The 24,743-nt window shown below is 39.7% G+C and overlaps 1 protein-coding gene across 2 annotated transcripts in view; it reads left to right on the top strand.

The window, feature by feature from the left end:
- Positions 1-3,137: 3,137 nt before the first annotated feature.
- USP32 (ubiquitin specific peptidase 32) overlaps positions 3,138-24,743 on the top strand; it is a 242,241-nt gene continuing 220,635 nt past the window's right edge. For both annotated transcript variants that reach the window (XM_003996605.6, XM_011289074.4), the window contains exon 1: positions 3,138-3,285. In XM_003996605.6, the coding sequence (XP_003996654.4) occupies positions 3,228-3,285 (58 nt within the window). In that variant the 5' untranslated portion in view covers positions 3,138-3,227. The remainder of the gene's footprint in view (positions 3,286-24,743) is intronic.

Here is a 24,743-nt window from a genome sequence, read left to right as displayed (position 1 = left end):
TTTAAATCTTCATATGGACAGCTCTTTTACAGGTATGTAATTATAGTGAAAACAATGGTTCCCCAAGTGCAACCTAATGCTTAGAGTCAGGTCTCTGGCCAACTCTTCAGTGGATTAAAGTGAAATATAATGAAAGTGAAGAAACTAAATGATTAATAGAATTCCTTTCAGCATGACAAGTAGACTTTAGATTTTCTCATAATCAAACTTAAGTACTGTGTCAGTTTTAACTTAGAGAGGGGTGTTTAACATTTGACTGCCTGATACTGTGTAATGCAAACCAAAAGGCAAGTTTTAATCCCAGCTTAACATTTAAAATTCCCATCAGACATAACTGCCTGCTTCACTGCTTTCAATAATATGCTTAATTTAACTCACACAAAGGAGAAATACTATTTCTTAGTTTGCTATCTCAACCCAAAATTTTGAGAAGTGTGTAATCCATGGTAAATTCTGTGACGGGGTGAAAATTTTTATGGCCCTATAGGAAGCCAGGCCTGAAACCAAGCAGGAGAATTTTAAAGTTCTTGTGTGTTAGTACTGCTCTAAATCTTTCATTATAAAGTTCATATTCTATTCTTTGCTGAGTATAATAATTTACTATTTAATGTGATAGATTAAGTCCAACTCTAGTCTCACCTTTCAAGTGTGGCAAGTACTACAAGGACCTAAAACAATTTGCTTCCAATTCCACTGTAAATCAAATGGGTAGACAATCACCCAGATCTGTCTTTTGTGCACCAAGGTTGGCTTTAGGTAGTGATTATTTGGGACAGTAATAATACTTAGGTATGTTGCAGTTGAATTCTTGAGGGTCTTTTCCCCTGTATACAGCTGAGCCCTTAAGATTCACTTCCCATTAATTACGATAATCTAAGTATAGGCTGAAGATGACAGAGTTGTTTTGTCTGGATACTTCTGTCTACACCAAATTAATGATATGGAAATTAAAGGCTTTGAAATACATTCCCAACCCCTTTATTCATGGCCTTTAACTAATCTGAGGTCTTAAAATTAACTGCCTCACAGTGAACTGGAAAGGGCAACACAGTGACTAATAAAGCCACGCTGCTCATCTGGTCTGCCAGGAAAGGTGAGTACAGAAACAAGAGTATTACCTTCTTTCTTTAGCAGGGCATATTATAATCTGTTGGCTTAAGGAATTAAAATCCTTTCGCTGGGTCTGAATTACCTAACTGGCACCTCCTGTGTAATCTAATCCAAATGGTTATTTTTAAAAAGTTCTTTCCTTATCCAAAAGCTTTATACTGTGACTTTGAGGGTGAAGACTAACAAAGACAAATTGAATAGACTTAAAAAAGTGCATTCCACTGTACATACAGTTAATTCTTTTTTTTTTTTTTAAATGTTTATTTATTTTTGAGAGAGAGAGAGAGAGAGCAAGCTAGGGAGCAGCAGAGAGGGAGGGAGACAGAAGATCCAAGGCAGACTGCTTGCTGACAGCAAAGAGCCCAATGCTGGGTTCTAACCCAGGAACCCAACTGTAAGATCATGAGCTGAACTGAAGTCGGGCTCTTAACTGAGCCACCCAGGTGCCCCTATACAGTTAACTCTTGAACAGTGAAAGAGTCAGGGGCACAAATCCTCCTGCAGTCAAAAACTCTTATATAACTCCTCCAAAACTTTACTAATAGCCTACTGTTGACTAACCAGAAGCCTTGCCAATACTTGCCAATAACGTAAAAAGTTCATTAACACATATATTGCATGCTATATATAACTTACAATAAAATAGACGAAAGAAAATGCTAAGAACTAAGGAACATACATTCACAGTACTGTACTGTATTTGTAGAAAAAGAAATCTACATACAAGAGGATCCATGCAGTTCAAATCTGTGTTGGTCAAGGGCCAACTATACCACATCTATTCACCTATCCATTGTTGGACACTTGGGTTGTTTCTACATTTTGGTTATTGTCAATAATGTTCTATAAATATGGGTGTATAAATATGTGTCCCTGAGTTCAATTCTTTGGGTATATACTTAAAAAGTGGAATTCTGGGAACTGTAAATCTGAGAAATTCTGACATGTTACAACAGCGACCAACCTTGAGGACATTATGCTAAGTTAAATAAGCCAGGCACAAAAGGGAGAAATACCATATGATTCCACTCATGAGGTACTTAAAAATAGTTGTATTTTACCACAATTAAAATTTTTTTTGGAAAGCAAGAAACTCCGTTGTAAATCTCGTAAACCTCACATCTCCCCTGGGCGGGCGGGGTGGGCAATGCTTGGACATAAGTAAGCCAAAGCCTTTTGCACAGCAGTTTCCAGTAGAGGCAGGCTCAGAGGTGGGCTTGCGAATGTGAAAGGATATCTAGAGTCAACAGGGGTGGGGAGGTACAGGTAACGTGAAAAGAAATATACTCTAAACGTTGTCACAAGGTTCATTTTCCTCAGGGATCTCCCCACCAGGATTAAGAATGCTTTCATCACAGGAAATCCTTGAGAGTCTCTTTTCTTCTCACAACCCCCTCCCAGCCAAAACGTTACGTTCCGTAACATTACGAGTTTTCTCCCCTGCCTGCCTCTTTCTCTCACTGCACCCCTGAGACCCCGAGTCCCTAAGATTCCAGCCAAGACAGGGCCTGGCCAGGGCCAGACAAACCGCCAGTTGCTCCAGCCCCGCCCGTCAGGCGCCAGAACCCGTGGGCGGGAGACACGGCCCCGAGCGCCCCGGAAGTCACCTCCCCCAACCCCCGCAGACGGGCGGAGGCTCTCCGGCATTGCGGCTTCGGATTGGAGGGAAACTGGGAGATGATGCGTTACGCGCGGGATCCGGCCCCTCCTCTGCGCTCCTGCGCGCGGAGCGCTTGGGGCGGGGCGAAGTGTGTGGCCCCTGGCGGCCATTACCCGGAACAATCCCCGGCCTCGGGTCAGGTGACCCTCGGCGGGGCCGGCGGGAGGGGGGTGGGGGGAGGGAAAAGGGCGTGAGGAGGAAAGGGAAGGGAGGAGAGAAAAGGGCGGAGTAGGAGGGAGGGGAAGGGGGCGGGGTGGGAGCGGGTCACGTGATTAGGCATGGAGGCGGTGGCGGCGGCCGGGAGGAGCTGCCGGGGCAGAAGCCGCACTTGTTAGTGTGGGGAGAGGAGGGGGCTGGGGGACGCCGACACCGTCACCCAGGGACGCCTAGTCGCAGGCGGGAGGGGGGGTGGGGGCGAGATTAGGCTCCGACCCCCGGCCGAGGGGATGAGGGGAGCATGGGCGCCAAGGAGTCACGGATCGGATTCCTCAGCTACGAGGAGGCTCTGAGGAGAGGTGAGGGGGGGAGGGGTCTGGACGAGGTGCGGGGGAGGCCAGCGACAGGCTGCCCCGAGGGTGGGTGACCGGGGAAGGGGAGGGGAGGTTGAGCGCTTGAGGGTGCCTGAGGAGGATGGGAAAGGAGGCCCTCTTTGGGGGAGCGACGGGGAGTATTAGGAGGGAGAAGGGTCGGGTGGGAGCAGTGTTTGGGAATTGGGACCGTATGGAAAGGGGGAGAAGCCTTCCCAGAGAGGGGGGTATCTGGCTCTGGCACGGAAATGCCCGTGCTCTTTGGTGGCGTTGTTATCTTGGATGTGTCCAGGGAAGTCTTCTCTCCCTCCTTTCTTGGGTGGCATCAGCCATTCCAGCTCCCCTCATCCTTTACTGCCATTTTCTCATATCACTCCTTCATAAAACCCGACAACATCCTAAGCTCATACCCAACAACCTTGGTTGGAAGGGAGAGGGGAGGCGGCTGCAAAGCCCTCTTCTCTTTTTGCTGTTGGAAGCCCCTTCCAGTTGTGGAGTCTCCGCCTTTTCCGAGGGCCTTTGCTAGTCTCTAGGGGGCTATCGTCATCCACTCCTGCCACCCCCTCACCTTTTGAGCGGCTGACTTTGATAAGAACGACCTGAAATTAAGTTGTATTTGAGGTGAGATGAGACTGGACAGCTGGTTTTGCACAAGACCTTGTCTTAGGTTACATCTTCTTAGACGTTGGCCAGAGCCTTTTATTGCACTTGATCCTCAGTTCTCACCCCCTCCCTTCCTATAAAATGGCATTCGGAAATTCAGCATTCTGATATTGTGTTATAGCTCCCTTTAGAGACCGGCCTTGCTGCCAGTCCTAGCCTGCTGCTTATTGGCTCAGATGCACAGTGTGTTGCTAATAGCCCCAACCCCCTACCACTTTCTCTGATACCGCTGTCGGTGATTACTAAAGCACACGGTAACTGGAAGTGTCTATTGCAGTTTATGGCCGGAATGTGACTTAATTTTTCATGAGTGGGATTTGAGTGTGTGTGTGTGTGTGTATGTATGTATGCGTGTATTTCTTTTCGACATTTAATGGGGTTTTTTTTTTGATAAGAAGTGAAACATTAAGCAGGTTGGATGCTTGGCATTATTGTTAACAGGTTTCTAAGTCAAGAAACCAGCCATGCTCCAGGTGATGGTTTCAGTAGCTAAGGCTATAAAATAAAAATTGGCTTAAAAGACAGACATTCAAAATGAGGATTTAGTAGTAAACTCTTGTTTGTATGTAAGAAACAAAGGTAAATTCAGTGGGATATCACCTGAAAATAAAGAATTTAGGTGTATGTGTTCATTGTGGACTGACCAGAATAACGAAAATATGCTTTTTATATCTTTTTTTTCTACAGAACAATGAATGATTGTTCTTATGGACAATTTTACTTGAACTTTTTTCTCAATATGAGAAATATTCCAAATTCTTGATGTGTTTCCAGCCCTAGTAGGCTGGTCATTTCCGGGATGCTGTTGAGCCTGACAGGTCTGGCCTCAATTAGGCAATGGCTTTACATGGCATGAAAGAGGACATCAATCAAATTGATTCACAGCTTCATGGTTTAGAAGTATTTCGTTTCTTAAGTTTGAGGGTGATGTAGCTGGCATTAAAGGAATTCTAAAATTTAACTTTTATTCAACTGTACCCCACTTACTCTCATATCAAACTAAGATTTTAGTACTTTTGTAAATATAAAGGAAATTAATAGTTGGTGTGTTTTAAACTGATTTGATTGAAGGTCTTCGTTCAATTTATTATGAAGTGTTTGCCTGTTGAATTTAAAATGTATATTTGAAGAGGTAACAAAATATTTGTTAAGACCTTTAACTCTTCTTTGAATAAATTTGTTTTATCAGTTTTGCTCCAGAAGAAAATTAAAGCAAAAGAGAGAACCAAACTGATAAGTAGTATTTCTAAATGTAAACCAGGAGCTTTTTTTTTTTTTTTTTAAAGTGGGCAATTCTTTTGAATATACTATTTACCGTAGTAAATGTTAGACTTTAAAATAGAAGTTCATTTACTGAGGTTATATAGAAAGAATTTATAAAACTTTTGGTAGAGCTAAAAAATGGTTTGGGAACTTTTGGGGGGGCACATGAACTAAATAGGTACCAAAACCTCTATCTGTTGGTCTTATTTACTTTTTAGGGTGAATAGGGGTGGGTGTTAGGGAGAGGATTGGACAAACACAATGTAGGTTATATGAATCACTGTACAAGTAAAAAAGCAAGTTTGATAAACTACTGAAATGCCTACCCCTCTTGGCTTTCTTAAAATTACTGACCAGTAAATAATGCCTAACCATATTTAGGTAGTATTAAAAAAAATAGTCAACTGTATATTGCTGGAAGCAAACATGGAATTGCAGGCAATTTATCTTGTAAAACAGAGCCTTGGAAATGGAGTGTTATGTTAATGACAGATAACACTACCTAAGCGAAGGGCAGTTTAGTGACTTCTCATTTACATTTCAGAAGCTCTAGAAATTAGGAAGATTGATTTTGCATGCTATTTTAGCTAGACTGTGTGCCAGTTATATAAACATTAATAGTTTTCTGAAAGCATACCTTTAAAGTTTTTTAAGGGAGATTTGTGGTAGCTTTTATTTTTGTTATCTGTCTTGAATATCTTGAATAGAATGCAAATAGGCTTTTCCTTGAAAGGCTTGACCCTGGTTTAGATTGCTGGTATTTTCTGAAGTACATCTACTGTACTTCACGAGTACTGAGAATTTTAGCAGCTATGTTCATCTCTTTATTTCACTTCCTATTGCATCTAAGTTTGTGGCTTGTGTATTCCTGAAAATATATTCTAAATGCTTGGAGCATAGTATTAAAAAATATTGAATGAAAGAGGAGTTGAAGTTTAGAGTATTTCAGAACTCCGAGAAAATTAAAAATCTTTAATTCTTTCTTCCTGCTCCTCTCTCCTTTTCATCATTCTGGAAACTGAGAATAATAAGGCTTTTTTTTCCCCCCTAGAATTGGCTGAATTAAAATTGTCCTTAACTTTTAAATGATGTTAATAAAATATAGTGGGTGAATTTCTTCTAATCCCTTTCCTTAAGAAGAACTGGGGTGGGTGGCTCAGTCAGTTGAGTGTCCGACTTTGGCTCAGGTCATGATCTCATGGTTTGTGAGTTCAATCCCTGTGTTCGTCTCTGTGCGGACAGCTCAGAGCCTGGAGCCTACTTCTGATTCTGTCTCTCTCTCTCTCTCTCTCTCTCTCTCTCTCTCTCTCTCTGCCCTCCCCTGCTTGCTCTCTCTCTCAAAAATAAATAAACATTAAAAAAATTTTTTAAAAAGAATTTTGGCACTTTACATTGGACTAAATAGTTGGGTGATGAAATACAGCAATTTTTACTGTGACTTAGGCACCAAAGAAGCAAAGATGACTAAAACCCTCTCTCTAGGAGCATATAGCCTGGTCAGTCCACTGAAGTGTATGTAACTCAAGGTGTATGCAGGACTATCCATATGAGGTAGGGATAAAATATTGAAACATCTTTTTAAAGTTGTATTTTGTGAATTTTTTTTTTAATTTTTATTTATTTTTGAGAGAGAGAGACAGAGCATGAGCAGGGCAGGGGCAGAGAGAGAGGGAGACACAGAATCTGAAGCAGGTTCCAGGCTATGAGCTGTCAGCACAGAGCCCGATGCGGGGCTGGAACTCACGAACCGTGAGATCATGACCGGAGCTGAACTTGGACACTTAATTGACTGAGCCACCCAGGTGCCCTTATTTTGTGTATGTTTGATAATGGACAATATTTGCAAAAAGTAGTATATATGTATATCATTTGTAAATAACATATAGTATGTTAAATTCTACAGTGCTATAGAACGAAGTGCTATAGGAATGTAGAGTGTGTGTTGGTGTATTGGCCTGAAAGTGCCCTAACACTATTCATTTCATTGTATGTGCTCAATAATTGTGTATTAAAGAGTTTTATTTCCTCGTCACTTAAAGGTTATTGTCTTTGCTAGTGAAATAATTAAGCATGTAATAGTTGAAGATTCCAGTACTTTTCATTTTGCTTAGTATCTACCAGCCCTAATATGCTCTAAAACATTGACTCACCAATCAAGATTTTATTCATCAAGTTTCGTAGTGTTAATGCTAAAATTTCGTTGATATTATACTGCCTATGATGTGATGTTAGGTGGTTTAGCATAATATATCATTGTATAAGTGAAAATTTAATTTCACAGTTGGCATCTTCTAGGATGCACTGTTTTCTCTTATTAAGGCACTTAATTTGCCTTCATCTGAATTTATTAGATCTATCAGTGAACTCTTGCATTACAGTGGAATTGCAAGTTTTGGTTAAGCCATTTGCAAGTATACCTAACCAGCTGTTATTATACATAAAGGAGAAAAATTCAGGCAGTTTTAAGTTAGTCTCTTTATATGTAGTCACCTAAATAATTACCTAGGTGCTGTTCTTCATAGTCTCCAGTTTGACACTCCGTATGGAGTGTCCATGACAAAGAGGAGATAAATACACTAATGAACCCTGGATTTGGGGAGGATGAGCAGAATGAGGTGACATCACTTGATGGATAATGGCCTTCCATTTACCAAACTGAACAGCTGTTGTTGTTTTTTTTCTTTTCTTTTTTTTTTTTTTTTTTTTTTTGTTAATTGTTTGTCTTGTGCCTGGTTAGTGAGACTTCACAGTGACAGCATTCAGGGTTGCCTTCCAGAAAGATGTGTAAGTAACCTAGGGTTAGTAATGTGGTGACCAACCAATCATGAGTTGTTTTTTCAGGAGAAAGGGAAGATTTTTGGTACTTGATAATATGTAGGTCACAGGAAAAGTTTGAGAAATGATTATTATTCTTGCTAGGACTATAGGAAATCCATCTTTGGATTTGGAGTACTAAAGATTAAGTCTGAGAGCTGGATTAGAAGGTTTGATGTTAAATAGCTGCAGAGGTGAAGGTATTTTATTTATGAATTAAAAGTTGGTGGTTTTGAGGTGCCTGGGTGGCTCAGTTGGTTAAGCATCTGACTCTTGATCTCAGCCTAGGTCTTGATCTCAGAGTTGTAAGTTCAAGTCCTGCATTGGGCTCCATACTGGGTGTGAATCCTACTTAAAAAAAAAAAAAATGTTGGTGATTTGAATCTGGAAAACATGGATAGACCTAGAGGGTATTATGCTAAATGAAACAAGTCAGACAGAGAAAAGCAAATACCATATGGTTTCACTTATATGTGGAATCTAAAAAACAAATGAACAAACCAACAGCAACAAAGAGAAACAGACTCATAAGTATAGAGAAACAAGTTAGTGGTTGCCAGAGGGGAGGCGGGTGAGGGAATGGGTAAACTAGGTGAAGGAGATTAAGAGATACAAACTCCAGTTATAATTAAGTCACAGGGATGGAAAGTTCAGCAGAGAGAATATAGTCAATAATATTGTAATAACTTTGGCGACAGATGCTAACTACACTAATCATGGTGAGCATTTTGTAATGTATATAATTGTCAGATCACCTAAAACTGATATAATGTTGTATGTCAATTATACTCCAATTAGAAAAAATGGGCGATGGTTTGATAATGGTACTCAGAAGACTAAGATGGGATTGAGAGTTCTTTTCCAGAAAGTATGGCTTCTCTGCTCAGGACTTGTTTATGCTTCTGCTTTTACCTTTTAGGCTTCTTGATGTATGTATTTAAATTGAGCCACTGCAGGGGCACCTGGCTGGTTTAGTCTAAGGAGCATGGGACTCTTGATCTCCGGATTGTGAGTTTGAGTCCCACATTAGGTTTAGATTACTTAAATGAATAACTTTAAACAAAAAATCTGCTTTTTAAAAAAATGAATATTTAAATTGAGCCACTCCACCTCTTTCTTTATGCTAATAAATTTTCTTGTTCCTTATCTAGTAATAAGGATCTTTTGAAAATAAAAGGTGGATCATTAATTACTAACTGACACAAAAGCCTGATGAAACTAGTATTTTAGTATTTACGTTAAAGTCAGAGACCTATCTATTAGAAGACCTATGTATTCAAAGATGAAGGCCTTCTTTAACACCCTTCCTTATTAAGGATTTAATGTTCATTGACATAAGTCTCTTTTTAGTTCAGGGAAATCTCAAGTTAATAACTATTTTGTAGACAAGGTTCAGAAAAATTGATATATCAAGACCTTGCTGTAATATGGTTCTTGGAATCCTTGATGTTGCACAGCATTAAAGGAAACTATGCTAAAATGAAGTTTCACAAAGAAATTCTCCAGCTCCTCTTTCATTTCCATAAAGAAGTTAGGTTGTCTCAGCATTGTAGCCCTCAGAGGAAAAGGCTTTTAAGGTTTGCTGTGATTCTTGCCTTTTTTAATGACTTGTGAAAGACTCTAAAGAGATTGCATTATGAAAAGGACCCTTCTATCAATGTAGTCCTCCCCTAGTCTTTCTTCCAGGATAATAATTAGTACCGCTATTGCAAGATATTTGGTAAAGTGAAGAATCTTGCAGACTTCCTCAGTTTTTCCTTTCTTTCACCATCTGGCCTATCTTCTTATCCCCAGTTTGAGTTGGCCATCTACTTCATTTAGTTTGGTATCCAGTCTAGTCTGTTAACTTCTATTCATCTTCACTGCTGCTACTCTAGTCCTAGCTGCCATCATCTCTTTCTAAGATACCATGCAGTGGTTTTCTAGTTTCATGGCAGCAGCCAGTGTAATCCTACGATTCAAATGAGATTCTGTTGATTCCTTTCCTCTCAGGCTGGAAAGGCTGCTTACAAATTTTCACAGGTCTGGCTCATTCTTCATACCTGAAGTCCAAGCTCTGATGGCCTCAGTAAGGCCTTCTCTTATCTTATATGAAGTGGTTTTCCATCAGTGTTGTACTATTCTGTAACGTTCATTTGTAGCCTTTATCATAATATATAATTAACATGTTTATTGTCAGACATGATGATGTATCTCTGGTACCAGGATAGGTGCAGTGCCAGGTGTATTTTAAGTGTTCAGTAAATATTGGATGGCGGTGAATATATAAATGATGGGTAGAAGATTTGGAGAACTTGAATAATGTTTGTAAGGTTGGAGGGTGAATGATCAGGTACTGATAAGGACTCAGTATACCAAACAATGTATTCATCTCAAGATTTCCTTAAATCAGCTTTGAAAAATGTGCTAAAGATTTTGAATGACAGATAAAAATGTAACAGCCTTAAATATAATATATAATTTTATCTGTTTAGTTCAGATATTTAAGTTGATACCTCATAATGTAAATTACTAAGTGGATATTAAGAGACTAGTATGTCATTAAGTATTACGTTTATGAACACTAGAGAATGTCTTTTTGTAAAAATGTAATATTTAATAATTTTGCTCATGAAATGATTTATTTTTAGACAGTGATCTTCATGTACTTTTCATCCATGATGACAAGCATCATCCTACTGCCAAATCTAAGAGTTGGAAACTTACTTGTTTAAAATGTACAGTGTTAATTTGGAAGCTGAGAATAAGATACACATCAATATATGGAGTGTTCTCATTGGTTTGAAATAGTCCAGGTGATTTAAAAGTAAATTTTAGGGGCGCCTGGCTGGCTCAGTTGGTAGAGCATGCAACTCTTGATCTCAGGCTTATGAGTTTGAGCCCCACATTGGGCATAGAATTCACTAAAAACAAAATAAATAAATAAATAAATAAATAAATAAATAAATAAATAAAATTTATGTATAGCTATTTATTTATTTATTTATTTATTTTTAAAGCAAATATATACTAGGTTTAATAACAGCAAAGGGGCTCCCTTTCTCTGTCGGACCCATGCCAAGCACGGCGCTTTACAGATTTTAACCTGTTTAATTCCTCACAACACTGTAGGTAGGGACTCTCATTTTTTTTTTTTTCAACGTTTATTTATTTTTGGGACAGAGAGAGATAGAGCATGAACGGGGGAGGGGCAGAGAGAGAGGGAGACACAGAATCGGAAACAGGCTCCAGGCTCTGAGCCATCAGCCCAGAGCCCGATGCAGGGCTCGAACTCACGGACTGTGAGATCGTGACCTGGCTGAAGTCGGGCGCTTAACCGACTGCGCCACCCAGGCGCCCCTGTATAGCTTTTTAAAATATATGTTTATTTATTTATGAGAGAGAGAGACACAGTATGAGCAGGGGAAGGGGCAGAGAGAAGGAGAGACACAGAATCCGAAGGAGGCTCCAGGCTCCGAGCTGTCAGCACAGAGCCTGATGCGGGGCTCGAACCCATAAACCGTGAGATCATGACCTGAGCAGAAGTCGGATGCTTAACCGTCTGAGTCACCCAGGCGCCCCCTGCCCCCTTTTTTTGGCTCCAAGTTTCTTTTTCTCTTAAGTTCCATAACTAATGCTCCTCCTCCCTCCTTCTTTTCTAGTCTTTTAGTTTTAATTTTTATCACAGTGATATATGTACAGAATTTAGAATCAAATGGTTCTACAGGGTTACTTATGAAAGCAGTAGTACTGTTACCCTGTCTCCCTTGGCAGTTTTCCTCTGCTTATTATCCAGTACTTTTAATATTTTAAATCTATTAATTGGTCTTTACTTTTTATCTCTAAGTAATATATTTATATTGATACTTTTTTTTTCATTTAAGGAATGTTTATTTGGCATCCCAGTATTAAAGATTAGGATTTAGCTCTTTATTTCACTGCTACCTGCCCTCCAGATACACACATGTACACCCCCTGTAGTCCCATTTCCTCATCTTGGTATATGTATATTTTAATTATGGTTAGATCATTGTTCAGTATTTACATGATTAGGTTTTTATAAATGCTTTTCACAGCTAAGCCATTTAATATAGTAGGATTACTTTTCCTGTATACTTTCCTTCTCAATATTTCCTTTAATAATTACCTTCTCTTTTATTTGCTTGGGATTCTATTCACTATAATTCAACCCCCAAAATCCCACCAATAGTTAAATCTAATCCATATATTAATGTTCACTCGGCTCATTATATTGGACAATTTTCTTGGAGCTTTTTGGCCTGTTCAGGTCTGTACCTATTGCCTTTGTGCTTGAAGCATAGCTGCCATGCTGGGATCTTCTTTATCATTTATCCTGAGATTTCCTTCAGTGTTCTGTGTTGGATCTCCTGTTGTATGCCTTGTTTCTTCTTTCTTGACTTACTCGTTATTTTGATGGAGCTTGTTCTCTGGTAGCTTCCTGAAGAAGGGTGCAATGGGTAGTGGAGCTTTAAGATCTTCATTCTTGACCTGGTGCTTTCTTGCTTTAAAATAATTCTTATGTCTCTATTCTTTTTTTTCCACTCTTCAGTTTCTAAGAGGCTGTCTCTGTTTTAACCAAGTATTTATACTGATACTGAAGTTCGTTTTTAGTAATCCTTAATCTCTGGTCATGTAGGTCTTAATTTAAGCCTTAGGGCAGATTCATTGCATGGTCAGTTAGAAACTGGGGTAAGAGGAAGACATTGCCCTAGATTGCAGTTTTCATGATCACATACCACTAGATTGTAAACCTCCATGAGGGTGGGGACATGTCTGTTTTGTTCACTGCTATTTCTAGCAATTGCATGTTATTTGTCCTGTGTTAGCTACTCAGTATGTGTTTGTTGAATGACTGAATTGTATATCAAAGCAATCTTTTCTCAAAACCAGATTAAACTTTTAGAGAAAACTTTGTTCAGGATAAATGTGTGTGTGCTCATGGGTGTATGCCCTGAGGTTTAAAACTTGTATTTTTATATCTGTGTACATATATTTAAATGCATCTTTTGCCTTTAAAAAATGTTACTTGTATTAATGTTTTATTATGTCATTTTTGGCTCTGCTTTAAAGTTGGTTTTGGAATCTATTGATGAGCAGCTGTGGTAGGAAGCTGTGGTGGGTTTAGAGCAGTTGTTTGATTAATAAATTTGGTTTAGAGATTCTTTAGTTTATGCAAGCATCCATAAGTGACATATTTCACTGTGTGGAGTTTTATAGATCAGAAGTTAATTCTTTGTCAGAGATGCTGAGGTAAGAATACCTCTTTACAGCTAATTATGGAAGGACAAGAAATTACTTATTCTTTATAGGCTTAGAGGCATAGTAAGGAGTAATTATCTAATGGTGGAAGCATTTTATATTGTCACATTACTGGTACATATAGATATAAATTGAAGTTGACGGAAGATTGCCAAACAAATTATATTTAAATAATGATAGGGGCGCCTGGGTGGCGCAGTCGGTTGAGCGTCCGACTTCAGCCAGGTTACGATCTCGCGGTCTGTGAGTTCGAGCCCCGCGTCAGGCTCTGGGCTGATGGCTCAGAGCCTGGAGCCTGTTTCGGATTCTGTGTCTCCCTCTCTCTCTGCCCCTCCCCCGTTCATGTTCTGTCTCTCTCTGTCCCAAAAATAAATATTTAAATAATGAAAGAAATAGGGTATCAACTGAACGAGCACTTGGCAGTAAATAACGTCATAGAAAAATGTTCTATTTTGAGTGGAGTTTTTTTTTTTTTGGAGCGTGTTTTTTAATATTATTTCAGTAGAGTCCCAAACTAAATGCAACTTATTTTTCCACAGATCGGCTTATATATTGCACGTATGTGGTTTACCAGCTATGATCCCAAGCCAGAAACCTGTTTATCAGTTGAGACTTTTTTTTTAATTTTCTCTGTTCAAATTTAATCCATCACAGTGTCCCTTTGATGATATCTTCTTACTATCTTATGTGTCATCTGCATCTTTTTTTTAAAAAACTTTTTAATGTTTATTTATTATTGAGAGAGGGAGGCAGAGCATGAGCATGGGAGGGGCATAGAGAGGGGGAGACACAAAATCTGAAGCAGGTTCCAGGCTCTGAGCTGTCAGCACAGAGCCCAACGCAGGGCTGGAACTCACAAACCACGAGATCATGACCTGAGCCAAAGTCGGATGCTTAACTGACTGAGCCACCCAGGTGCCCCCTTACTTCTGCATCTTTAAAGTTACTGCCTTAGAAAAGGCCTTCTGTCCTCTGGACTATTATTAGTCTCCTATCTCCTCAATCCATTCTTTATATTTCCACCAGAATAATCTTTCTGAAATACACAACTGGTCATTTTACTCAGATGCTCATCAGTGGGAAGTGCCCAACACCTATGGTTTGAAGACAGTCTTTAGTGTGGCAAGCCCTTGTAGTTTCTGTGATTTGGCTTCTGTGTGAATACTCTCTGCCTTTGAAATGCTGCTTCCTAGATCTTGGAATGCCTTCCTTTATTACTTACATACACTAAAGTGCACAAATTTTACTATATAGCTTAGTGAAATTCTAGCTATGTACCTAAGCAACTACCATGCAAAACCAGGATAGAGAGCAACATTTCTAACATTGCAGTAGGCTCTCTCTTGCCCTCTCCCAGTTGATACTGCCCCGCAGAGGTAACCACTATTCTAATTTCTATCCCTATACATTAGCTTTACCTATATTTGAGTCTTGTATAAATAAATCATACAATATTCACTTTGTGTGTGTGTGCATGGTGAACTAAATTTTTTAAATGAGATGCAAACCCATTTTTTAATTTTCATGTATAAATACACCCAGAGCACTGTGTTCTTTTTAGGTTTATTTTTTTGAGAGAGAGAGAGAGAGTGCATGAAAGAGGCAGAGAGAGGGGGAGAGAGAGAATCCTAAGCAGGCTCTGCACCATCAGCACAGAGCCTGACGCAGGGCTCAAACCCACGAACCACAAGCTCGTGACCCAAGCAGAAGTTGGACACCCAATCAGCTGAGCCACCCAGGTGCCCTATTTTTTTAATTAATTAAAAATTAAAAAAAAATGTTTTTTTAGTTTTTTTTTTTTTTTTTAATTTTTTTTTTCCAACGTTTATTTATTTTTGGGACAGAGAGAGACAGAGCACGAACGGGCGAGGGGCAGAGAGAGAGGGAGACACAGAATCGGAAACAGGCTCCAGGCTCCGAGCCATCAGCCCAGAGCCTGACGCGGGGCTCGAACTCCCGGACCGTGAGATCGTGACCTGGCTGAAGTCGGACGCTTAACCGACTGCGCCACCCAGGCGCCCCTGTTTTTTTAGTTTTGAGAGAGAGTGTGTGAGCAGGGGAGGGGGAGAGAGAGAGAGAGAGAGAGAGAGAGAGAGAGAGAACTCAAAGCAGGCTCCAGGCTCTGAGCTGTCAGCACTGATGTGGGGCTCAAACCCACAAACCAAGAGATCATGACCTGAGTCATGGATGTTTAACTTACTGAGCCACCCAGGTGCCCATAATTAATTAATTTTTACTTTAGAGAGCACATGAGCAGGGGTGAGGGGCAGGGGGACAGAGAGAGAGGTGGGGAATTTTAAGCAGGCTCCATGCTCAGCGCAGAGCCAAACGTGGGGCTTGCTCCCATGACCCTGGGAGCATGACCTCAGCCAAAATCAAGTCTGATGTGTAACCAGTTGAATCACCTAGGTGCCCCATGAACTTATTTTTGAGACCAAATTTTACCATTTGCAACTACATGGATGGAACTGGAGGGTGTTATGCTAAGTGAAATTAGTCAGAGAAAGACAAAAATCATATGACTTCAAGAGACAAAACAGATGAACATAAGGGAAGGGAAACAAAAATAATATAAAAACAGGGAAGGGGACAAAACAGAAGAGACTCATAAATACGGAGAACAGACTGAGGATTACTGGAGGGGTTGTGGGGGGGGGATGGACCAAATGGGTAAGGGGCACTAAGGAATCTACTCCTGAAATCATCGTTGCACTGTATGCTAACTGATTTGGATATAAATTAAAAAAAATAAAAATTAAACCACCAAATTTTAAACCTTTTCTTTATGAAGTACATTTCCGAAAAGATTACCAGTATCTTGAAATTAGGGCTAGTGTATATTTTTTTTATTTCCAGAAGCTGGCATAGTGTCTGACGTGAAGTACTTCCTTATTGATGAATTGACACACATCTTTCTCCCTGAACTGTCAGCTTTACCAGATCCTTATCCATTAAAACTAAGCCCAGGCATCAAGTCCTCTCAGTAGTCTTCCCTCATATTGCTCCTACTTTTCCTCCTCCTCTCTGCTGTAACACACTTTTATTGTAGTGGTTATCCCTCTTCATTACAGCTGCTAGTTTAATTGGCTGTCTACTTTGAGTTCTGAAATCCTTGAGAATAACTCTAGAGCTTAGAAGGTAATAAGGCAGGGCTTATTAAAATGTTGATTGAATGAATGGGTCCCCTCTGAATAAAGGAGAAAGCTGACAGAATAAAACTAATAGTCAAAATTTGGTAAATTGTATTTTTATGAGATAAATTATAGTTTCATGACGTACAAATATTCAAATATTCCAGAAAAATAAACATTTAAAATTTGGGTTAAAAGGAATATCTGCTTGCCCTAAACTAAAATTACCTGAATTTATGAAGCACTCAGTAGAAAATATGAAGGAAAGGGAAACATAATCTTATATGAAAAGACTTGTAGATTTGTAAGTTGTGTTATAATTAGCAGCTAAAAACAGCATTAAAATTAATGCTCACATTTTGCAGGTGAACCTTGATTTGATTGGTTCTGAGACACTCAAATTTTTCATAAATAGAAAATACTTATTGGTGTGAATAGAAAAATATGCTAAAGTTAGGTCAAAATTCCATGCAATTTTTGGAACTTTAAAAAAAAATTTTTTTTAATGTTTATTTATTTTTGAGAGAGAGACAAAGTGTGAACGGGGGAGAGGCAGAGAGAGAGGAGACATGGAATCTGAAGTAGGCTCCAGGCTCTGAGCTGTCAGCACAGAGCCCGACGCGAGGCTTGAGCCCACGAACCGTGATACTGTGACCTGAGCCGAAGTCGGATGCTCAACCAACTAAGCCACCCAAGCGCCCCTGGAACTTTTTAAATATAATTTATATAACTTAATATGTACTTCTACTTAAAATTTTTAATTTTTTCTCCACAATAAGCATTATGTGGGCCAATTGATTTGCTCTCCATTTTGTATTTCTGTGATTTCTCTTATGTGGACTGAGTTTTTCTCTACCTTCATCTATTCTAATAATTTTATATTGTACACAGTGTTGGACAGGCAAGATGAGGCTAGATTATGAAGGGTTCATTTTCATTTGATTCTCCTCATCTTTCTGGACTTCTGGACTTTGCCTAGATCTTAACCTTTCTCTGGAATATTGCTGGACTATCCAGCACTTACTCCTTTGAAGTCCTATGACTCTTAATTTGTGTCCTTGGTATTTGAATATTTTTACATACCTGTAGCATTGTGTTATATGTATTAACTTAATCTCCCCACTTTAAGTTTCTTGAGGAGGAATTTTGTTTGTTTTAAAAACCACTTTGCATTGTTTTCAGCACAAATAGCTGTTCAGCATATGCTTGATGAGGGAGAGAACCAGATGGTTACTTGGTGTCTTTATATGATTGTGATGTGTTGCTTCTTAAAATGAAGTTATCTTATTTAGTTTTTTTTTTTTAAGATCTTTTAACTTTCATTTTCATGTTTTCTTCTGAATGTTTAAATAACATGTGGCTCTTATCTCAAACTCCCAATTTGCAGTTTATAGGAATGTGACTGAAAGTTAAAATTATAGGTCCAAGAGAACTGCAGTGCATGGCAGGCAGTTTTATATATGTTAGAAGAAGTTATTAGAAGGTAGACAATTGTAGGTTGCAATGGAATTTAGAAGACTTTTGCTCATCTTATGTGTTTGCCTCAGTTTGAAGATTTGAGAATGCTCCCAAGGTGTTTACTTCTTATCGGTGTCTCTTGTGATTCTGATATTAACAAATACATAAATATGCTTTTTCTCATATATATGAGAAAGCAAAAATTGCACTAAATTACAATTTTTAAAACATGTTTATTTATTTGTTTTGAGACAGTGCAAGTGGGAATGGGGCAGAAAGTAGGCTCTGCACTGTTAGTGCACAGCCTGACGCAGGGCTTGATTCCACAAACCATTAGATCATGACCTGAGCTGAAATCAAGATCAGACACTCAACTGACTGAGGCACTCAGGCGCCCCACGATTTCTGATTGTAATAGGAATATAGCCTTATGATCAGTATTGTATTTTCAACCATATGTTTTAGGATTGTTGTAAGGGAATTATGAGATATTTCATATGAATTTTTGTCTGACAAAAATTGTGAAGACAAGTTCAGTTATGTACATAGTTTTGATTTTCTGGCTTTAGCAATTTATTACTCTGGTAAATTATACATAAGATGAAATTTACTGCTTGGACAACTTTTTTATTTTATTATTTTTAAAGTTTATTTATTTATTTTGAGAGAGCACAAGTGGGAGAGGAACAGAGAGAGAGGGAGAGAGAATCCCGAGCAGACTCCGTACTATCAGCGCAGAGCCTGATGTGGGGCTCAAACCTGTGAACCCTATCCTCTGAACCATTTAAAGTTGTATAATTCAGTGGCATTAAGTACATTCATAGTATAGTATAATCGTCACCAATATTTGTTTCTAGAATTTGTTCATCACCCCAAACAGAAACTTTATAATGCCTAAATAACTCCCCATTTTCTTCCCCCACCCCCTACCCTGGTAACCTCTCTTCTACTTTTTGTCTCTGAATTTGCCCATTTTAGGTACCTCATATGAGTGGAATCATGCAACATTTACCCTTTTGTGTCATTTTTCACTTAGCGTAACGTTTTTAAGATTCATCCGTGTTGTAGCATGTAGCAGAATTTCATTCCTTCTTATGGCTGAATAATGTGTGTACTCCATTTTGTTTATCCATTCACCTATTAATAGACATGTGGACATTGGTGGACAAAGATCTGAGTTCCTGCTTTCAGTTCTTTTTATTAAAAAAATTTTTTTTTAATGTGTATTCATTATTTTTGAGACAGAGAAAGGACTAGACAGAGGGCAAGCTGGGGAGAGGCAGAGAGAGAGGAAGACACAGGATCCAAAGCAGGTTCCAGGCTCTGAGTTGTCAGCACAGAGCCCGATGTGGGGCTTGAACTCACGAACTGTGAGATCATGACCTGACATGAAGTCGGACACTTAACTGACTGAGCCACCCAGGCGCCTTGCTTTCATTTCTTTTGAATGTCTACCTAGGAGTAAAATTGCTGGGTCATATGGTAACTTGATGTTTAAGTTTGAGGGACTACCAAACTATTGTCCAGAGTGGCTGCGCTATTTCACACTCCTGTCATGTATGAGAGTTATGCTTTTTCCACATCCTTGCCTGTACTTGTTATCTTTCTTATTTTACCCATCCTATTGGTTGTGAAATAGTGTTGCATGTAGTTGTTTTTTTTTTTTCTTTTTTTTAAGTAGGCTCCACACCCAATATGGGGCTTGAACTCCTGACCCTGAGATTACGAGTTAGATGCTCTTCTGACTGAGCCAGCCAGGGGCCCCTCATTGTAGTTTTGTGTTTCCTTAATGGCTAGTGATGTTGAGCATGTCTTCCTGTGCTTGGTTATATAAAAGTTATGTTTACACTATACTATGCTCTGTTAAGTGTGAATTAGCATTATGTCTAAAAAAGCAATTTACGTACCACAATTAAAAACTATTTAGGGGCACCTGGGTGGCTTAGTCGGTGAAGTGTCCAACTCTTGATTTAGGCTCAGGTCATGGTCTCACGGTTTTGTGAGTTTGAGCCCTGCATCAGGCTCTGTGCTGACAGTGCAGAGCCTGCTTGGGGTTCTCTCTCTCCCTCTCTGTCTCTCTCCCCCTCCCTTGCTCATGCTGTTTCTATCTCTCTCAAAAATAAAAAAATAAACTTAAAAAAAAAATGCTAACCGTCATCCGAACTTTCAGCGAGTCATAATCTTTTTGCTGGTAGAGGGTCTTGCCTTGGTGTTGATTGCTGACTGCTCAGGGTGGTGGTTGCTAAAGGTTGGGGTAGCTGTGGCAATTTCTTAAAATAAGACTACAGTGAAGTCTGCTGTATTGATTGATTCTTCCTTTCATAAACAGTTTTTCTGTAGCATGAGATTCTATTTGATAGCATTTTGCTTGCAGTAGAACTTATTTCAAAATTGAAAGTCAGTGTTCTCAAACCCCACTGTTGCTTTGTCAACTTAGTTTATATTCTATATCCTTCGTTGTAATTTCAACATCTTTTTTTTATAGTTTATAGGTTTTTTTTTTTTTTTTACTTTTTTTTAGTAATCTCTACACCCAACGTGGGGCTCGAACTCATGACCCTGAAATCAAAAGTTACGTGCTCTTTTGACTGAGCCAGCCAGGCATCCCTCAACCATCTTTACAGCATCTGTACCAGGAGTAGATTCTATCTCAAGAAACCACTTTCTTTACTCATTCATTAAAATTAGGGGCTCCTGGTTGGCTCAGTTGGTTAAGTGTCCGACTTTGGCTCAGGTCATGATCTTGCTGTTTGTGAGTTTGAGCCCTGCATTGGGCTCTGCACTGATGGCTCAGAGCCTGGAGCCTGCTTCAGATCCTATGTCTTCCTCTCTTTCTCTGCCCCTCCCCTGCTTGTGTTTGCTCTCTCTTTCTCAAAAATAAATAAACTTAAAAAAAATAAATGAAAATTAATTCCTCACCCGTTAAACTTTTATCATGAGATTGCAGCAATTCAGTCATATCTTTAGGCGCCACTTCTAGTTCTCTTGGTATAGGCACCACATCTGCAGGTTCTCCACTGAAGTCTTGAAACCCCAAAGTCATCCATGAGGGTTGGAATCAATTTTTTCCAAACTCCTGTTAATGTTCATATTTTGACCCCTTCCCATGAAATGTACTTAATGGCATCTAGAATGATGAATCATTTCCAGAAGGTTTTTAATTTATTTTGCCCAGATCCATCAGAGGAGTCACTGTCTATGGCAGCTGTAGCCTTAGGAAATGTATTTTTTTTCCTTTTTATTTTCTTTTTAATTTATTTTTTAAAAGTTTACTTATTTTGAGAGAACGCGTGCGTGTGCGTGTATGAGTAGGGGCGGGGCAGAGAAAGGGAGAGAGAGAATCCCAAGTAGGCTCCATGCTTAGTGGGAGTCCAATGCAGGGCTAGATCTCACGACCTGACCTGAGAGTCAGGACATCAAGAGTCAGGTGTCCCTGAAATGTATTTCTTAAAGAAAAAGATTTGAAAGTTGAAATTACTTCTTGGTCTGTGGGCTGCAGAATAGATGTTGTATTAGCAGGCATGAAAACAACATTAAGTTCGTCCATCTCCTTCAGCTTTCTTAGGTAACCACCAGGTTCATTATCAATGAGCAGTTGTATTTTGAAAGGATTTTTTTTTTTTTTTCTGAGCAATAGGTCTCAACAGTGGCCTTAAAATATTCAGTAAATCATATAAACGGATGTGCTGTCATCCAGGCTTTGTTCCATTTGTAGACCACAGGCAGTAGACTTAGAGTGGATTCTTAAGGACCCTGGGACTTGCAGAATGGTAAGTGAGCATTGTCTTCAACTTAAAGTCCCCACCTGCATTAGCCTCTAGCAAGAGAGGCAGCTGTCTTATGAAGCTTTGAAGCCAGGCATTGATTTCTCTTTAGCTAGGAAAGTCCTAGATGACCTCTTTTTCCAGTGTAATGTTTCATTTACGGTGAAAGTCTTAATGTAGCCACTTTCATTAATTATCTCGGCCAATATCTTCTGGATAACTTGCTTCAGTTTCTACATCAGCATTTGCTGCTTCATCTTGCACTTTTATGTTGTAGAGATGGCTTCTTTCCTTAAACCTCACGAACCAACTTCTGCTAGCTTCGGTCTTTTTCAGCTTTCTTACCTCTGTCAGCCTTCATAGAATTAAAGAGAGTTAGAGCCTTATGCTGGACTAGAGTTTGGTTTCAGGGAATGTTGTGGCTGGTTTGATCAATCTAGACCACTAAAACTTTTTATCAGCAGCAAGACTTTCGCTTTCTTGTCATTTGTGTGTTCACTGGAATAGTGCTTTAATTTTCTTCAAGAATTTTTCTTGGGTGCCTAGGTGGCTCAGTAGATTAAGCGTCTGAATTTGGCTCAGGTCATGATCTCACTGTTTGTGAGTTCAAGCCCCGCATTGGGTTCTGTGCGTTGGCAACAGCACAGAACCCACTTCGGATCCTCTGTTTCCCCCACCCCCCACCCTCTGCCCTTCCCCTACTTGTGTGCGCTATCTCAAAAATAAATATTAAAGAAAAAATCCCTTTCTTTTGCATTCACAATTTAGCTAACTGGTGCAAGAGGCCTGGCTTTTGGCTTTGGCCTGTCTTAGGTTTCAGCATGCTTTTGAAGCTTAATCACTGAGCTTAGTTATTTTTAGCTTTTATTTAAAATTTTTTTTGGGGGCGCCTGGGTGGTGCAGTCGGTTAAGCGTCCGACTTCAGCCAGGTCACGATCTCGCGGTCCGGGAGTTCGAGCCCCGCGTCAGGCTCTGGGCTGATGGCTCGGAGCCTGGAGCCTGTTTCCGATTCTGTGTCTCCCTCTCTCTCTGCCCCTTCCCCGTTCATGCTCTGTCTCTCTCTGTCCCAAAAATAAATAAACGTTGAAAAAAAAATTAAAAAAAAAACAAACAAGAAAAAAAATAAAAAATTTTTTTAATGTTTATTATTTATTTTTGAGAGAGACACACACACAGAGTGTAAATGGGAGAGGGGCAGAGAGAGGGAGACACCGAATTGGAAGCAGGCTCCAGGCTCTGAGCTGTCAGCACAGAGACTGATGTGGGGCTTGAACTCATGGAGTGCCAGATCATGACCTAGGCCAAATTAAGACGCTTAACCAACTGAGCTACCCAGGCGCCCCCATTTTTAGCTTTTGATTTAAAATGAGAGATGTGGGGCTCTTCCTTTCACCTGAACACTTGAGACCGTTGTAGGATTATTAATTGATCTAATTTCAATTTTGAGTCTCAGTAAGTAGGGAGGCCTGAGGAGAGGAAGAGTGACCAGGGAGGGATGCCCAGTTGGTGGAGCAGTCAGAACATACACAGCATTTATCAGTTAAGTTTTCTGTCTTATAAGGGCATGGTTCGTGATGCCCCAAAACAATTACAATAGTAACATCAAAGATCACTGATCATTGAGCACCATAACAAATGTAGTAATAATGAAAGAGTTGAAATAATGAGAGAATTACCAAATGTGACATAGAGACACGAAATAAGCAAATGCTATTGAAAAAAATGATGCTGTTAGAGTTGCCACAAACCTTCAATTTGTAAAAAACAATATCTGCAAAGTGCAGAAAAGTGAGGTACTGTAAAATGAGGTGTGCTTGTATGTGATTTGCAAATATTTTCTCCCTTTCTGTGGGATGTTTTTCATGCTCTTGATAGTATCTTTTGTTACTCAGAAGTTTTTAATTTTGATGATGTCAGGCAGTTTGGAATTTAAAGTTTTAGATTGTGCAGAGATAAAGCCACAAAACCCTGAAAGATTGACCTCATAGTTGCAGAAAACCAGGGTAGAGAGAACCCTACTTCCTATAACGCAAAGACTCTGCCCCTCCATAAAGAGAATCCTTTAAAAATAATTTTCCAAATAATCCACACATTTCATGGATAAATTAAAAATGAACAATACTCGTAAAAGCAGTGCTGTCAGGAGAGCCAACTTTATTATCGAATCTTAGCCAGGGTGGAAAGTCAGGCTATTCTTTGAGGAACATGAAAAAAGTCAGCCTCTATTCTGCAAACACATACACAAATGGTAGCAGGTAGTCTCTTCCCGAAGGATGAGAAGTGCCTTGTGTCTTCATGAATTCTAAAATTTAATCTTTGTTAACCGAAGTGCTGTGGTTGCCTAAGGCTTATATGTTCTATATGCTGCTGGAATAGAGACTATATGATTGCTACTTAGTGATGCAGGTGACATTTATATGTTTTAAGATCTTTTATTTTAGGTAGGCACTTTTAATTTTTTAATTTAAAAAAAATTTTTTTTTCCAACGTTTATTTATTTTTGGGACAGAGAGAGACAGAGCATGAACGGGGGAGGGGCAGAGAGAGAGGGAGACACAGAATCAGAAACAGGCTCCAGGCTCTGAGCCATCAGCCCAGAGCCTGACGCGGGGCTCGAACTCCCGGACCGCGAGATCGTGACCTGGCTGAAGTCGGACGCTTAACCAACTGCGCCACCCAGGCGCCCCTATTTTTTTAATTTTTTAAATATGAAATTTATTGTCAAATTGGTTTCCATACAACACCCAATGCTCATCCCAACAGGTGCCCTCCTCAATGCCCATCACCCACTTTCCCTCCCCCCCCGCCCCCCACCAACCTTCAGTTTATTTATTTATTTATTTAATGTTTTTATTTATTTTTGTGACAGAGAGAGACAGAGCATGAGCAGGGGAGGGGCGGAGAGAGAGGGAGACACAGAATCGGAAGCAGGCTCCAGGCTCTGAGCTGTCAGCACAGAGCCCGACGCGGGGCTCGAACTCACGAACTGTGAGATCGTGACCTGAGCCGAAGTTGGACGCTTAACCGACTGAGCCACCCAGGCGCCCCCAACCCTCAGTTTATTCTCAGTTTTTAAGAATCTCTTATGGTTTGC

The sequence above is a fragment of the Felis catus genome, chromosome E1 (genome assembly GCF_018350175.1).
Source record: "Felis catus isolate Fca126 chromosome E1, F.catus_Fca126_mat1.0, whole genome shotgun sequence".
In the NCBI taxonomy this organism is placed as follows: Eukaryota; Metazoa; Chordata; class Mammalia; order Carnivora; family Felidae; genus Felis; species Felis catus.
This window is presented reverse-complemented; position numbering and strand designations above follow the sequence as displayed.